Source organism: Apteryx mantelli, chromosome 2 (genome assembly GCF_036417845.1).
Source record: "Apteryx mantelli isolate bAptMan1 chromosome 2, bAptMan1.hap1, whole genome shotgun sequence".
Taxonomy (NCBI): domain Eukaryota; kingdom Metazoa; phylum Chordata; class Aves; order Apterygiformes; family Apterygidae; genus Apteryx; species Apteryx mantelli.
The window spans coordinates 142,339,776-142,355,910 of NC_089979.1; the positions used below are offsets into that span (position 1 = coordinate 142,339,776).

General features: G+C 35.8%; 2 protein-coding genes across 8 annotated transcripts in view; one reads left to right on the forward strand and one right to left on the reverse strand.

Annotated features, from left to right (window-relative positions):
• Positions 1 to 8,795, forward strand: part of SGCE (sarcoglycan epsilon) — a 41,654-nt gene extending 32,859 nt beyond the window's left edge. For 2 of the 3 annotated variants that reach the window (XR_010883500.1, XR_010883501.1), the window contains 2 exons: positions 5,189 to 5,232; positions 8,484 to 8,524. Coding sequence is in view for 1 of the 3 variants with exons in the window: in XM_067291678.1 (XP_067147779.1) it covers positions 5,189 to 5,232; positions 8,484 to 8,500 (61 nt within the window). In the remaining 2 variants the exon portion in view is untranslated. Of the gene's footprint in view, positions 1 to 5,188; positions 5,233 to 8,483 lie in introns of all 3 variants that reach the window. The other variant, XM_067291678.1, reaches the window with a different exon arrangement.
• A 2,545-nt stretch (positions 8,796 to 11,340) lies between these two features.
• The window catches only part of CASD1 (CAS1 domain containing 1), a 37,387-nt gene continuing 32,592 nt past the window's right edge, over positions 11,341 to 16,135 (reverse strand). For 3 of the 5 annotated variants that reach the window (XM_067291676.1, XM_067291677.1, XM_013941295.2), the window contains 2 exons: positions 15,726 to 15,818; positions 11,341 to 14,649 (listed from right to left, as the gene is read on the reverse strand). In XM_067291676.1, the coding sequence (XP_067147777.1) occupies positions 14,383 to 14,649; positions 15,726 to 15,818 (360 nt within the window). In that variant the 3' untranslated portion in view covers positions 11,341 to 14,382. The remainder of the gene's footprint in view (positions 14,650 to 15,725; positions 15,819 to 16,135) is intronic. The other 2 variants (XR_010883498.1, XR_010883499.1) reach the window with 2 other exon arrangements.

Sequence of the window (16,135 nt, forward strand, 5' to 3'; positions counted from 1 at the left end):
TAAAAGCAAATAACATGAAAGGTAATGCAGATTTTGGAAAGGACAATCAGTATTGATAATTAAATTACTAATAACCAAAGAAGATGTTTGAAACAACAACAACAAAAAGTAACGGTATTGCATTCTGTCTTTTACTAGGCATAGTACAGGCATACCTTGCTTTATTGCGCTTTCCAGATAATGCATTTTTTACAAATTGAAGGTTTGTGGCAACCCTGTGTCAAGCAAGTCTGTCGACACCATTTTTCCAAAAGCATGTGCTCACTTCGTGTCTCTGTGTCACACTTTGGTAATTCTTGCAATATTTCAAACTTTTCCATTATTATTATATCTGCTATGGTGATCTGTGATCAGTGAGCTATGATGTTACTATTGTATTTGTTCTGGGGTGCCACAAACCTTCCCCTACAAAACGGCGAACTTAATCGATAAGTGTTGTGTGTGTTCTGACTGCTCCACCGACCGGCCATTCTCCCGTCTCTCTCCCTCTCCTCGGGCCTCCCTATTCCCTGAGACACAACAATATTGAAATTAGGGCAGTTAATAACCCTACAATGGCCTCTAAGTGTTCAAGCGAAAGGAGGAGTCATGCTTCTCACTTTAAATCCAAAGCTAGAAATGATGAAGCTTAGTGAGGAAGGCATGTCGAGAGCCAAGATGGGCCTGAAGCGAGGCCTCTTACACCAAGCAGCTAGCCAAGTTGTGAATGCCAAGGAAAGTTCTTGAAGGAAATTCAGAGGGCTACTCCAGTAAACACACGAATGATAAGAAAGCAAAACAGCCTTATTCATGATATGGGTAAAGTTTTAGTGGTCTGGATAGATCAAACAAGCCACAACATTCCCTTAAGCCAAAGCCTCATCCAGAGCACAGCCCTAACTCTCTTCAATTCTATGAAGGCTGAGAGAGGTGAGAAAGCTGCAGAAGAAAAGTTTGAAGCTAGCAGAGGTTGGTTCATGAGGTTTAAGGAAAGAAGCTGTTTCCATAACATAAAAATGCAAGGTGAGGCAGCAAGTGCTGATGTAGAAGCTGCAGCAAGTTATCCAGAAGATCTAGCTAAGATACTTGATGAAGGTAGCTGCACTAAACAACAGATTTTCAGTGTAGACGAAACAGCCTTCCATTGGAAGAAGATGCCATCTAGGACTTTCATAGCTAGAGAGGAGAAGTCAATGCCTGGCTTCAAAGCTTCAAAGGACGGGCTGACTCTTTTGTTAGGGGCTAATGCAGCCGGTGACTTTAAGTTGAAGCCAATGCTCATTTACCATTCTGTAAAGCCGGGGGCCCTTAAGAATTATGTTAAATCTACTCTGCCTGTGCTGTGTAAATGGAACAACAAAGCCTGGATGACAGCACATCTGTTTACAGCATGGTTTACTGAATATTTTCAGCCCACTGTTGAGACCTACTGCTCAGAAAATAAAGTTCCTTTCAAAATATTACTGCTCATTGACAATGCACCTGGTGACCCAAGAGCTCTGATGGAGATGTACAATGAGATTAATGTTGTTTGCATGCCTGCTGACACAACATCCATTCTGCAGCCCATGGATCAAGGAGTAATTTCGACTTTCAAGTCTTATTATTTAAGAAATACATTTTGTAAGGCTATAGCTGGGATACACAGTGATTCCTCTGATGGATCTGGGCAAAGTAAATTGAAAACCTTCTGGAAAGGATTCACCATTCTAGATGCCATTAAGAACATTTGTGATTCATGGAAGGAGGTCAAAATATCAACGTTAACAGGAGTTTGGAAGAAGCTGATTCCAACCCTCATGGATGACTTTGAGGGGTTCAAGACTTCAGTGGAGGAAGTAACTGCAGATGTGGTGGAAATAGCAAGAGAACTAGAATTAGAAGTGGAGCCTGAGGATGTGACTGAATTGCTGCAATCTCATGATAAAACTTTAACTGATGAGGAGTTGCTTCTTATGGATGAGCAAAGAAAGTGGTTTCTTGAGATGGAATCTACTCCTGGTGAAGATGCTGTGAACATTGTTGAAATGACAACACAGGATTTAGAATATTACATAAAGTTAGTTGATAAAGCAGTGGCAGGGTTTGAGAGGATTGACTCCAATTCTGAAAGAAGTCCTATTGTGGGTAAAATGCTATCAAACAGCATCGCATGCTACAGAGAAATCTTTTGTGAAAGGAAGAGTCAATCAATGCGGCAAACTTTGTTGCTGTCTTATTTTAAGAAAATGCCACAGCCACCCAACCTTCAGCAGCCACCACCCTGATCAGTCAGCAGCCATCAGCATCGAGGCAAGACCCTCCATCAACAAAAAGATTACAACTGGCTGAAGGCTCAGATGATGGTTAGCATTTTTGAGCAATAAAGTATTTTTTAATTAAGGTATGTACATTGTATTTTTAGACATAATGCTATCGTGCACTTAACAGACTACGGTATAGTGTAAACATAACTTTTATATGCACTGGGAAACCAAAAAATTTGTGTGACTCGCTTTATTGCGATACTTGCTTTATTGCAGTGGTCTGGAACGGAACCCGCAATATCTCCGAAGCATGCCTGTATAATAATGTATTTGTAAAACTAGATACTGCAGATTAGGACAAGAGAATCCATTAGTCTTGGTAGGTGTTAGCAATAGATAACAATTCTTAGGTAAACAGTATTTACTACTGAAAATACAGTATGCTACTGAAATACTATATGCAAATATTAAGAAATATTTTTGAGTATGGGCATGTCAAAACAGTGCCTTAAATGGAAGTAACTAAGTCTTATCCACACCTACACTTTTGTGCAACAGTATTTTTACATTCTATGAAATGCTTTAATAGAAAAGGCTTTGCTCTTTTTATTGTTGCTCTCCACCACGCTATACACTTCAGAGGAACAATGGAAAGACAGGTAACATCATTGCTGAAGTTTCCTAAAAACTGCCTTATCTCTGTGCTGTGCTCTGCTGGTGCTTCTGCAACCAGAAATTTGATACAGTTTCAAGAAAGAAATGCTGCTGTTCTACTTTTTTTAATAATTTATTTCTCTTCATTGTCTCTCTCTTCATTGTTTGGCTCCTGTTTCACTACAAAGGTATGATTAGGGAGCTGGACTAAATTAATAGAGACTATTCAGAAACCTGGCATTTGCTACGAAGAACACAGTAATATTACCAATGAAATAAATGTATATAATAGGAAATTTTCAGTAAAAGTAGGTGATAGAAAGCAATAGCAAGGAAACAGTTCGCTTTAATAATTTCAGATCTTGAGCGTATTATATAGAAAGGAATAATAACTGCTACTTATTCTGAACCATGGTAAGAGGCAAGATTATTGATTTAAGTCCTTAGGAAGGAAAAAGGTGCAATGAAAGATATAGTTTCTTTTTGTGCCATGTTGAAATTATTTTCCGTATTGTTTCCGCAATCTCCATGGGTCAGATGCTGATAACCTTTGTTAACTGTAGTAATTTATGCCTCTAACAGGATTTTGATATGACTATATGACACAGTCATATGTCACAGTTTAAGGATCTCCTGCTGATAGTCTTAAATGCTAAGAAAAAATCAGAACAGACCCCAAGTTTATTTTCAAAGCAAGAGATACTAGGTTTTGACCATACTTTATCATAAAAAGTATATTTCTGTTACACTAAGAGGTTAACAGAGAAGTTACTGTAATCAGTGTACCTTATGCTGTATTCTTACTGATAGGCAACATCTTATTTGCTCTTTGGCTAATCAGAAAACTCTTCGTTTATAAACAGTTTAAATCATTTTTAACTGTATTCTGCAGACCCACTGATTCAGATACAACTTTTGTGCCTTAGTGCTAAATAAGGCCAGTAGTTGTATGAATTTAATGCACTCAAATATGAATTGCTGGAATTAGACTGTATTTCTTGCTCAGCTAAACATTCACTGACTTCTGCTGACAAACAGAGAGATGTCGGAGAGTAGTTCTCAGGGAAGGTCTCTGGGTGAGCTTGGCTGCCTGGTGCGGTGCTGCGTCACGCTAAGACACTGGCTCCCGTAGGTTGTTCCTCCGCCGACAGGCCTGCGTGAGAGAGAACAGCGCGACCCTCCTGGTGTTGCTCCAGCGCCAGCACTGACTTGGCCCTAATTCCTTTCATAATGTACCAATGTGCTAAGTGTTTGCTTCTCTGCTGTCTTAAAGCAAAATTTTCAAAAATTTATACAGAAAGTAAATCTGTACAAATTAGCCATTTTACAACTGCTTTTAAGTGTTCTTCCCTGTATTTTGACAGACAGTTTCTTCTCTGTTCAAAATAGCAATTTTTTAAATAAAGTCAAAAGTTACATTGAAAGAAACAAGGACCTATCAGCATTATCAATTTTGGCCTTCTTAGATCTTTTACTTATTTTAACACTAGGAATTACAATCAAGTAGTACAATACCAGCTTGTGTGGACTTAAAAACAATTCCAGGTTTTGATTGTGAGCAGGTATTTATATCGACTACATCATAAAGTTTATTTAAGAAATGACAGAGTCGGGATTAGGCTTCCAGATGATACTTTCCATCTTTACTTCATATACCTGGACCCTGGCACTTCAAACACTTGTGCATATGTGTCTTTTTATTCACTTGATTAATTCCAAAGAAAGCCAAGCCTGTGAGTGTTTTTATAACTGAAGTCCCAGAGCTTGTGACGAAGGCTTCCTGAAGTTGCGCGTACAGCTCTTACCACTACACCTGCATTCCAACCTCGCATTCCTTTCTGTAAAAACAACCTTAATATTTAGTACCTGTTAAGATAGCCACTTAAGAAGGGCACTTTGCTGTGATAACTGAACTGGTCTGATATGTGCTACTAGTTGAATATTCATTCATTCCACAGTCAATAAAGTTTCAAAGATTGTCATCCTTTCTCTATTTTTCACGTACGGAAGCAGAGTTTTGCATTGAATCTGAAGCCAGCATATGACTCTTGTTGGCTCCCTCTGGCCTTTCACATATTTGAACCTGGTTGACAAGTAAAATTATAGGATCTGTTCATTAACACTATTTTTCTTTCTTTTATTGACTTATTTAACCTTTTGTCAATAGTATTTACTTAGGGAAATGGATTATTGCTTCATAAGCAAAAACAATACTATTTTGAATAGAATGACTGAATTTTTATGCCTAACATACTTCAGACTTTGCATGGAAGCATTAAAGTTTTTTTTGTTTTGTTTTGTTTTTGTAGGAACCTGCCACATCAAACTCAGATTCCACAGCAGCAGACTACAGGTCAGTATTAAAAAATTACTCTGCCAACCAAGTGGGCAGTGGGCAGGAATCACCAGCCAAAACATATACAGTCTATGGGCAGTGGAAACCATTTTCAAATATAATGAAGTATTACAGCATTGTTTTTCCAGTTTTTTGGGGGATAAATTGGTGGAAATTTGGAATGAGATTTATTGGAGAAGTAGGAAAAATGCTACAGTGGGACTCAGCGTGAGCCACTGGAATCTGGTAGAGCTAAAAGTTAGAAACACAGAAATCATTTTCTTGTTACAATGCCAAATTATAGCCAGATTCCCAAAGACAGTTGCACTGCTTTGGTTCTACAGAACTTGTTAGGAAATTAAATCTTCTCATTCCTGCCAATACTATCTAAGGTCCTGAAGAAATAGCTTTTTTCTTGCTGATACTAAACACAAACAGTTGATATTCAGGAATTTGCGGGGAGAACAAGTATATCCACGCTGTTGGTTTCCAGTGTCTTCGTTGTTACTTTTGCACCTTTTTCACAAATTGTAACATACTGATTGAGGTTGTGAATAATCCCCAGCAAAGTATCGGTAAAGGGTGGGATTTATTCTCTTTAGTTAGTGTATCAGATCTTAGAAAAACTAGTGATGTAGGAAAGAGGATAAGGATCATACTAGGAAAATGTAGAAGCCAAAATATAACTTTTGAGTATTCAAAGGAGTATTTAGGCAAAACTCTGGAGATATATGTATTGTACTACAGCTCTGAGAGGAAGGTTTGTTTTAACTTAGGCATTACATAAGAAACTCTTGTTTTCATTCAAAATCCTTCTTCTTCATTACTGCTTTCGGGGATTAAAGGAGAATTCCGTATGACAACATTTCAAAGATTTGAGGCAAGTATATAATACATGCTTCTGCCCATGTCCTTTTTCGTTATCTGGGAATTAAAAACACATTTATATTAAACTGATGGTAGTTCTACACAGTATGATTAAAAAGCTTTGCTATTTGTGTGCTTTATTATATAAGTATTGGAAATGGCAGATGACACTTGAGGTGTCCATCCAAAGCCTCCAGCACTGGTTTGTGTTGAAATTTAGCGTAGTTCTGTAACGCTTAACTACTGTAGGCATTTATAAGGCAGAATAAAAATGTCAACAGTTCAGCTCTTCTGTTATGAATGCTTTGCTATGAGAATTGCAGTCTGTTCTGCAGTGGAAAAGATGCAAAATAACCTGAGAGTGATTTTGTAGTACTGTAGATTTTATAGTACATATGTTGAAGATGGCAGTGAAGACACTTACCAAAGACACAAGCTAGCATGGGGTTTTTGCTTGTAAGTAGCTCTGAAGAACTTTTGTAGAAATATGTCTTAAAAGTCTCCCTGTATACAATTAAACAATCTGTATTTTGTGAAGTACAATATTTTGGTAAAACCACTCTTACCTCTTCCTAAGCAGAAGCAGTTCCAGGTAGACTTCAAAAATATATGAAAAAATTTCCCTTACCCCCTAAAGCTTACTTCTCAGTTTATAAAATATTTAGGTATTTGGTTTGTCTTAAAAAGATCAGCATGTATATTAACAAGAACAAACTGTATTAAAATGATTATTCTATCAGTTAGTTGCTCTGCCTACATCTGTGTTCTGTTCATGTGTTTTTATCTGGCACCAACAAATTCTGGTTCAATAATATATAAAAAAACGTGTACGTTTGGCATAAATTGTGAATACTCTCATTTTCTACAAATAATAACTTCAGATGTTCCAGCATATCTGACACTGGGTATCTGTTGCTGCTAAATCTTCTAATAATTTCCAGGGGATTGAAATGTAATACTTGCTTCTTGTATGTACATTTTTTTTGTAGCGCAGTGCTTAAATTGACACAGTGCTACCTGTCAGACAGGTGCATATGCTTGCACACACACACCCCTGCATACATATGTATGTTGTGCTTATTTTGCTCTAAACACATTGTACTTCAAGCAAGGGCTAGTTACTGTTCATTACTTTTCATTTTGCCTGGATGAGCTGGAACATGCATCTGGTCTTTCATATCCATCACAGATACTGTCTGTGACAAGCTCTCAGAAATGGGAAAAAAACTTATTTGGGACAACGTTTCCTTTTATGTTCTTAGTTTACAGTGACACTTTCCTTCATAACTCAGATGTACAGGTGATGTTGCAAGGACTTCCATGGCATGATGGCATGTGTCTGATATATTTCCATTTAGAAAATAAATTCTACAACTTGTATTGTCAGAAGTTTAGGATGTTTGTTAGATTTCAAATAAAATTTAGGCACCCTTAAGATTTTAAGTAGCAGCAGCAGCAGAAACTTGGCAATTTTGTCTGTTCAAAAAAAAAAAAGTACACAACTAAGACACTTAAGGCCAGAAAAAATGTAACACTATAAATTTATTGTTTTCTTCCTTTTCTATGGAGAATTTCCAATTAAACCCAGCACTAATAATATACTATTAATAAACACAGTGAATAAGTGGATATTTCATTTTTAAAGCCTCAGTAGGCAGTACTCAGTATTTAACTTGAAGACCAGAGAGAAGCTAATAAACCATATCCTCTTCAGTGATCATTTGAATCCCCAGTAAGAAACAATGGAATTTTTGTTACCTTATTTAAAAATGCAGCAGTTGGATTTATTAGCTTGACTATTTTGAAAAGTTAAAACATAATTGGGAAGGAATTGTGTGAAAGATGACAACTTGCACCTAATGTTTTTATTATGCTGCTGAAAATTGATAGTGACTTATAATATGAAAAGGTGTATTACTTAAGTTTTCTTTTTATAACTGTTTCTCTGTAGATTGGCAAAATTCATGCTAAGTAACTATCTTGACCTGTTAGATGAAAAAAGTTATAGGGTATTCCTCTAATACAAAAGAAAAAAGAATGCTGTATACAGCATTTCCAATTTGAGCTTCACGTTCTCTCTATATGAGGCTTGTCAGATCCCAAGTAGAAAGATAAATTCACAATGAAAATGATCTTTTCCCTGATGTCTCCTTTCCCAAAAGGGAACAAGCAAAGCTTTTTCCATATGCTGTCCTTTGGTGCAGGTGGTACTTTTACCATTTTTGTTTATACTGGTTTTGGAGAGTTGGAAAGCCACAGCTTGTTTCTGCTGATAATGCTAATGCAGTCACTGCAAAGGAATGATAAATACCAGCTATGTACTGTGCTACCAACTGACACTTCAGTACTGTTGAAGCATCTTCTGCCACTGATGGATTATATAATTTCTCATCTATTTACAGGTAAATGGTATTCCTGAGGAAAGAAAACTGACAGAAGCAATGAACTTGTAATCAGAGAAAGCAGTAATTGTCTTATTTCCTTATTTGTTCTGATTGATGCATGAGTCTTTCCAGTGTATATTGTGCATGCCCACAGTATTAAGTGATTTCAGTGCCAGCCAGTACAATCACTTGCATATAACCAGTGTATTGTATCTTTTTGTACTTTGGACATTTTTGAGAATTTGTAAACACGGATAACTTTTTATATTTGTTACATTGAGAAAATAATCTTTCAAATATATGTATTAATAAATATCAAACTTTCTTCTATCTTGTGAGCTCTCCTGAGAACTTTACTGGGGAAATCAAAACTTCAAAATAACAAAAGGTTCAAAGGACTTTAGACTCCATTCTATGGGATGATATAATTGCCTTACATTTGCACACAAAAAGCAGTAGTGTGTAAGCATGAAATTTTGTGCAAAATAGGCTTAGAAATAGAATTCCAGATTTATTTGGCATTCATTTTCTAGAGATATGAAAAGTGTAATGAGCAGAGTTATTTTTGCAAAAAGCTGAACTATTCATGGTGAAGGTTGGATTTCTGTTCTTCTACCAGACATTTAACAAATTTGACAAGATGTAAGCAATAAAACATTTAAAATCTGTCCATTCATTCATCTGATTACATTAGAAGAAGCCATTACAAACTACTGTAAGCAGAAATGAGTGTCTTTAAATAAATAATAGTAAACTTTGCTGTAGCAAAGATGGAATAACTTTTAAGTCCCTTTGAAAATATACTTTAAAAATTGTTTGTGGTATTTTTTGATGCCACAATGTAATTTATTTTTACAACTTCTACACTCTTTATTCTTTTTGAGCAAAAATGCTCATGAGAGAACCAACTACCCCATAAACCAAGGATTACCTTTTAGCTTCCCAAAATTAAGGAGTTGATTAAATACATACTGTCTTGGGAGACTGTTAGAGACATTAATCTATACTGAATTCTTAAAAATATAAGCTTGATAAAAAGGGTTTGAACTGAGGTTTCCTTATTTTTCAATAGCTGGTGATAATTTATCTCAAGTGACTTTTTAGATATTTTACTTAGTTTTTCCGATGCTTGCATAAATCCTCATTCAGTTCCAGCATACCAAAGAATTTAAGGGACTTTCGCTGTAACAGCTCATACCAACAGTTCTTGGGGTTTTACCCCAAAGGAGCATACTATTTTTAGCTCACATTTGTGCTTTATTTTTCTGTAATATTCTCTCTTTCAGGAGCTGTATGTTCATTAGGCCACTGACCTTTAAACACAAAGTTGCATCTACTTTAAAATTGCTACTATATGCTGGCTACATTTCCTTAGCTAAGCAGTTCCTTCCTGACCAGTTCTTTGCTCAGAGAAATTCAGACTCCCTCAGGAATTCAGGACTGAGGTTAAGCAGCAGCTGTAAAATAAGGTTTTTACATTATTCACAGAAAGACCAAAGTAGTCACTGGCATTTTACAGTTATGGCCCTTTTTTGTGAAAACACTTTAATTTTTTAATTTCAAAAAGACTATTCATTTTAAAGTGAACAATGATGTAGTTCCAGGATTGGACCTGAATGCAACAGTGTGGCAGGTGGTTAAATGCTGAGATTCTTTTTAGATACTTTTGTGCACCAGGCCCAATAAAATGTGCAGCAAAATATATAATCAGTGCTCACTGTGGATAAGCACACTTGATTTATATTTCAAACAAGACAAAGAACAACTTTTTTTTATACATTGTCCAGCCTGAAGGGTCACAGTTGGCAAGGACATCCTAAACACTTATCACAACACATGCAATACATTAACAAACTCATCTAGCCCTATGAATAGTGACAGTTACTATTACACTACAAGAGGCTCAGCCTGTTGTAAGTTGAAAAACTAAGTCTGTTTCTGAAATCGGTGGAATAAACAGACATTCCCACTGACTTCTGGAGTGGCCTGCGTCACGCCTGCATACTCACACATTCAAAATGTACCGAGGAAAAGAAAATTTCACCGGACAGACAGACTGCTAAGAGAACATTCTTTTTTCCCAGCAGTTTGGATGGCTGACTATCAGTGCAAAGTGAATTAGAAACCAGGTAGTCACCCGTGAGATTTATATTAAATTAAAAAATGTACCTTTTTCATCTAAGCTGTGAAAAATTTGAGTACACCAGCATTTGGGTTTTACCCCTAATTTTAAATGCATAAGCTCCCAGTGCTCTGTCACAGAAATGAATGGAATGGATTTTAAATAATGATTCTTAATTCAACACAAGACTAAACTTTGTGAGTAGTACTGGTTTTGGATCATAATAATTTCTGATAATTTTAGGATGACTTGACAATCAGTTAAATCAAGCCATTCTTATTTGTATTAATATACAACAGTGCCAATATATTAAGGAAGTTTCCTAAATTGTTATGTACATAATTAGTTTGTACCAGTGAGTGCTCCAAATATTTTGAAAAGAATCTAATGATGTAGAAGACTTGGGTATTAAGCACACCTGAACTATTTTATGGTTAAAAGCTTCATTTATTTTAGGAAGTTTAATAAGAAGTGATTTATTTTTACTTACTTATTAAAATATCTACCACAGAAACAGATTTATAAAGCTGGCTAAAGCCACTTAATTGTTAAAGAATTAGTAATATTTAAAATTCATGATAGTTAAAATAGTAAATTCACAGCCTATTTTTAACCATGTACAACAACAGTATGAACTGTATTGTAATGATTAAATGACAGTTGCAACCAAAATAAATAGAAAGCATTAAGGATGTCTTTGTAAATATATGAAATGTAAAAATCTAATAAATAGGAAAACATTAAATTAAGTAGTCATGTTGTTGCCTGTTTATTATGTAATGACGCCTGAACAACTTCTTGTTACAGTAGTTAATATCATGGACAGCCATAAGAACGGTAAATGTCTCAGAATCAATGAACTGGCACTGATTGTGCAGCGTTTCTGTTTCACTGGGTGAGATGCCCACACACATGCTCTAACTGGAAAGGATGGAGAGCATTTGCACCACTTACATCAGGTGCCAAGTGCAGATGTAATAGCCCCAAAGCCCCTGTATAATCACAAGATGAGCTCCCCTGGAGATTAAATGAAATCTACTGCTTTGAATCTTTTGCTTGAGGAGTCCCTCTCTCTATTAACTATATAATATGAGACCAAAGTAGCTAAATAAAAAGCCAAATTCCTTAACTGAACACTAAGATTGCAGGATGGGTCTTCTGATGCTGCCATACTGAAGAGCAGTACAGTCGATTCCTGTGCTTTCGCACAGAGCTTCACCTCAGAGTTTCTGGCTTTTAACCCAAGGAGAAAGTAGTCAAGACCTCCGCTGCAGCGTTCTGCCAGAGGCCCTTGGTTCTGGGGTGATTGCGGTTACTGGATCTGTAATTTCATTGACTTCTGACAGTCCTGTGTGGAAGGACGAGACACAGAAGAGGGCTGTTTTAACCCCAATGTTCCAGTCATGGCAACTGAGCAGTTTGAGTTATTGCAGAAGAGTCTCTCTCCCTGCATTGCACCTGCATTGCAAAATCACTTGTGATACGTGAGTAAGTATCTTCCCTTTGAAAATAAATATTTGAAGAAACAGTATCCAGAATATCACTTTGGAGAAACTCTGCAATACTAATCTGTAATTTAAGGTAGGCATAACAGTGAACTGTAGCCCAGCTAGAGTCAAACGATAAAAAGTTTTTACTTAATTGATGCTCCTCCCATTACAAAAATAAGCATCCACAGCACATTTATTTAAATTACTTCATAGTTTCACATAACCTTAAAAGAAAATATATTTATCGCACATACAGTAAAGAAGTGCATTAATTCAAACATTAAAAATAAATCTTTTAACCAAATCTGTACAACAGATAAATAAAATTGTATCTACAATACTTAGCTTGTGAAGAACAAAACAAAAAAATATCCCTCAAACTCACAGTTCTCCATTGCTCCTAATGCTGGTATAGATGATGGTTATGCATCCTGTCCACCACTACAGTGTTCACCTATACCATTTCTTTCAGTAATTCAAATGTACTGATAAATGAGGATAACTTCCCATACATTGGAAATAATGTACACAAATTAACAAATAGTTATCTTTCCAATATCTTAACAAAATAGCTGGCTGACTTAGCAGAACTGCTCAATGAATCCATTTTGGGGGGCTTGAATTAATATTTTTTCTTTTTCTGATTGAATGGACCCATTTTCTGTACAGTATTCTCCTTTCCATAACAAAATTTGAAGCCATTCTTTCACAGAAATTACTTTGCAGTCATTTTTGGCTGCAAGTTTGAATTTCTTTTTTCAACTGAGATAATATCAAAAACATGTATGTGCTGGAATACATACATTATAAATTAAGACTGATAGTTTATAATTACATATAATTGCACATATGCTTAGAAAACAATACTGTACTCATTTTTCAATTGCTAAAAAGTAACCAGCAGAAGAAGCAATTGAAGCTCAAAGCATTACTTAAACCAAAACCACAAACAAGGAAGGAATCATCATAACTCCACTGAATCAGTGGAACTTAAATTACAACCTGCCACTTCCAAATGGAAGCGCTATTTCTTTCAATTTTACTTTTTATACTAAAGGAAAGAGTTAAAACTGGGTTCAGAGTTTGATTTGTGGTAATGAAGGATGGGCACTGCTAGACAGCATGGGAAAACAGGTTCATTCAAAGAGCTTGTCTCATTTCATTCAAATTTTAAGAGACCGAACTCACCGCATGTAACAAGAACACCACTCAATCCTCATCCTCATGATATCAACAGATTGACTTCTATCCTTTTAAAATAGAATATTATTACAGGATAGAATATGGCACCAGTTTCCTAGTGAGACCTAGTTCAGTCACCTACAAACTCAGAGACAGGTTCAAAAATGAATGTTCCCCTGCTCTTCCTTCTCTGTAAGATCTGAAGAAGTTGGTATGATGGGATTTCATCTGATTGCAATAGGATGGGAGTTTTCCAGAACTTCTCAATATTCAACTGAGTCTCAGAAAACTATTCATCTGTTTGTTCACTGGGATTCTACAGAGAACTGTAAAAAGGCAAATGAATTAGTGGAAAACTTATTAAAAACAAACAATTTTAGGAAAAATCAAAATAAAATTGCCTATATATCTATAACAATAATTTAATCTTGGAATTCACCGTATTTGCTGAAAATGTCTTAAAATTAAAAAAACCCATAAAACATTATGTAAACTTGGGAATATCTTAAATCACTAAACTGGTGATGACTTTTTGTTTCAATGTATGAAGAGTTTCATATAGCATATACTAGCTCCATCTAAAATATTCATTCCAAAACAAGAAAATACCATTTGTTTAGAAAAATACCCTGGATTACCAGAGAAGTAACTTCATGTTTCACATCAGCCAAAGGTAACCATTAACTAAGGATCACAAGTTTGCTCTCTTTTTACAAAAACAGTTCCGTGATGATAGTGATTACAGTATGTTATGTATATGCAGTACACTAGTAAATATCCACCATTCAGTCTGTTGTCCCAAGGTAAAGTTAATTCCATGATATCCATATGGTATTGCTAAACCATCTAACTTCACTTCTTCATGTTACGTTTAAGCAGATATGTAAACAGAAATTTATATCCAGTAGAAAAGACTTAATTTCACATGCAATCCTGTACAGTGCATTCCTGTTTCTCAGATTCTTTGAGAGAAGAAGGCTATTTCCATGTAAAATATGTACATTTCCACTATATACATTTTCCACACGCTTCATTTAAATGTCTTCTTGTACCTCCAGTTGAGTATTTTTTTTCAGGCAGACACAAAGTAAACCTGAAGAAAGTTTTCAAGAACGTTTTTAAGTTAATGCCTTGACTGATCTTGAATTGCTGAGAAGAGTAGTAGTCCAGAAAAAAATCCAGCTATGCATAGCAACCTTTTCAGCAGAGCTGGGTTATCTTTAGGAACAACAATCTGTGCTAGATCATTAGTGATCTGAGAAATCTCATGTGCCACACACACAAATATGAAAGTGCTGACCATAACGTTAAGCACTGGATATCCAGGAATGAGTACCAAGATCCCCTTCGTGTCTGCTGCCAGCCAAATGTGGTATTGGCAGATGAAAAGCTAAAAGGAAAACAGAGTGGGTTTTAAAACATTTATTTTTAAGACCCCCATATATAATTGTAATTACTGCATCAGCTGACATAATGTACTTCTGTGCAAGTCAGGTGCTAATGATTAAATAATGTATTTTGCAAGATTGTATTCCACAGGTCTTTGCTATAAGCCACCGCAGATGAGGCACAGCAACTGCCCTTGCCTGTGTTATCAGTCTGTTACAGTATACAGTAAAGCAGGTTAGCTTAGTCCGTAACAAACACGGGCTGGGGAAGCATCGTTTACACTGTGCCAGAACAGATGAGGAATAGGCCTGTGGTCCATAGCTCTGCGACAGACCTCTCAACATGCCTGCAAATAAAAGATAATGCCTTAACTGCTGATGAATGCAAAGGCCCCTGTAGTTGGTTGATCAGCACCTTAAAGTTCAGCAGGAATCTGAATGGTGAAAATATGATCCTTTAAAATAAATTTAGAAATCATGTACGTATACATTATATTACAGTGAGTTTTTCCTATAAGTTCTTTTCCCTTTTTAAAATATTTTTTGTCATACAGTAAAATTAAGCATTTCATGTTACTAAACAGCAGCTAAAATGGAAAGCTAAGAATTCCCCATTTCAAAATATACACTCAATGGAACAAAAAAGTATCCAGATAACATCTGCTTTAAGAATGGTTTTGCTGGTAAAATCATATTTGTTTATTAACGAAGCAAAGCTTTCTAGGGCAAACACATTTGGAAGTGTTCTGCTAGTTAATATAATTCATGATGATTCTTGAACTGGCTTAAGTTTTATCATCTAATTGCATCCACTTTATTGCCTACCCCAGCATTAAATCCCCACCCCCACAACCCTAAACTCTCCCCCAAACCAGCATAAGCAATAAGATTGCTATTGTGAGACTGCTATTTCAGCTACTATTTTTAAGTGCAGACAGAAGCTACAGTGCTAAATAGTTAAACACTATTATGCATAACACTATTATGTATAATACTATTTATGTATTATATTACAATTTACATAATAAAAACACCGGATATTCCTAAGCTGAAATTCACTGCACTTCATTCTACTTACCTCTAAAGAAATTTTGCCAAACCAAGCAAAGAATGAGCTGTATACAGAGCGAACATATCCAGGAATGTTCCTGATGAGGATGAAAGCTAAAATCTAAAAAGAATGGTCACTGTGGGTGAAGAGTAGCCTTCAGATCACACACTAAAAAGTTCACGCATTTGCACTGTCTAAAAAGTGCATGGCAAAAATATTTTGTTAAATTTTCTTTAAAATCTAATAAATATATAAAACAACCAAACCCAAGTAGTTTATACTTAACAGATTAGGAGTTGAACTTGCCAATCTCATACATACATTCTTAGAGCACAGCAAGTCACATAGAGTTTTTGTAGAATCATAGCCTTGATGTTGATACATACTAATATGCACTTACTAGGCACAGTCACAAAACATATTATATCACACCAGCC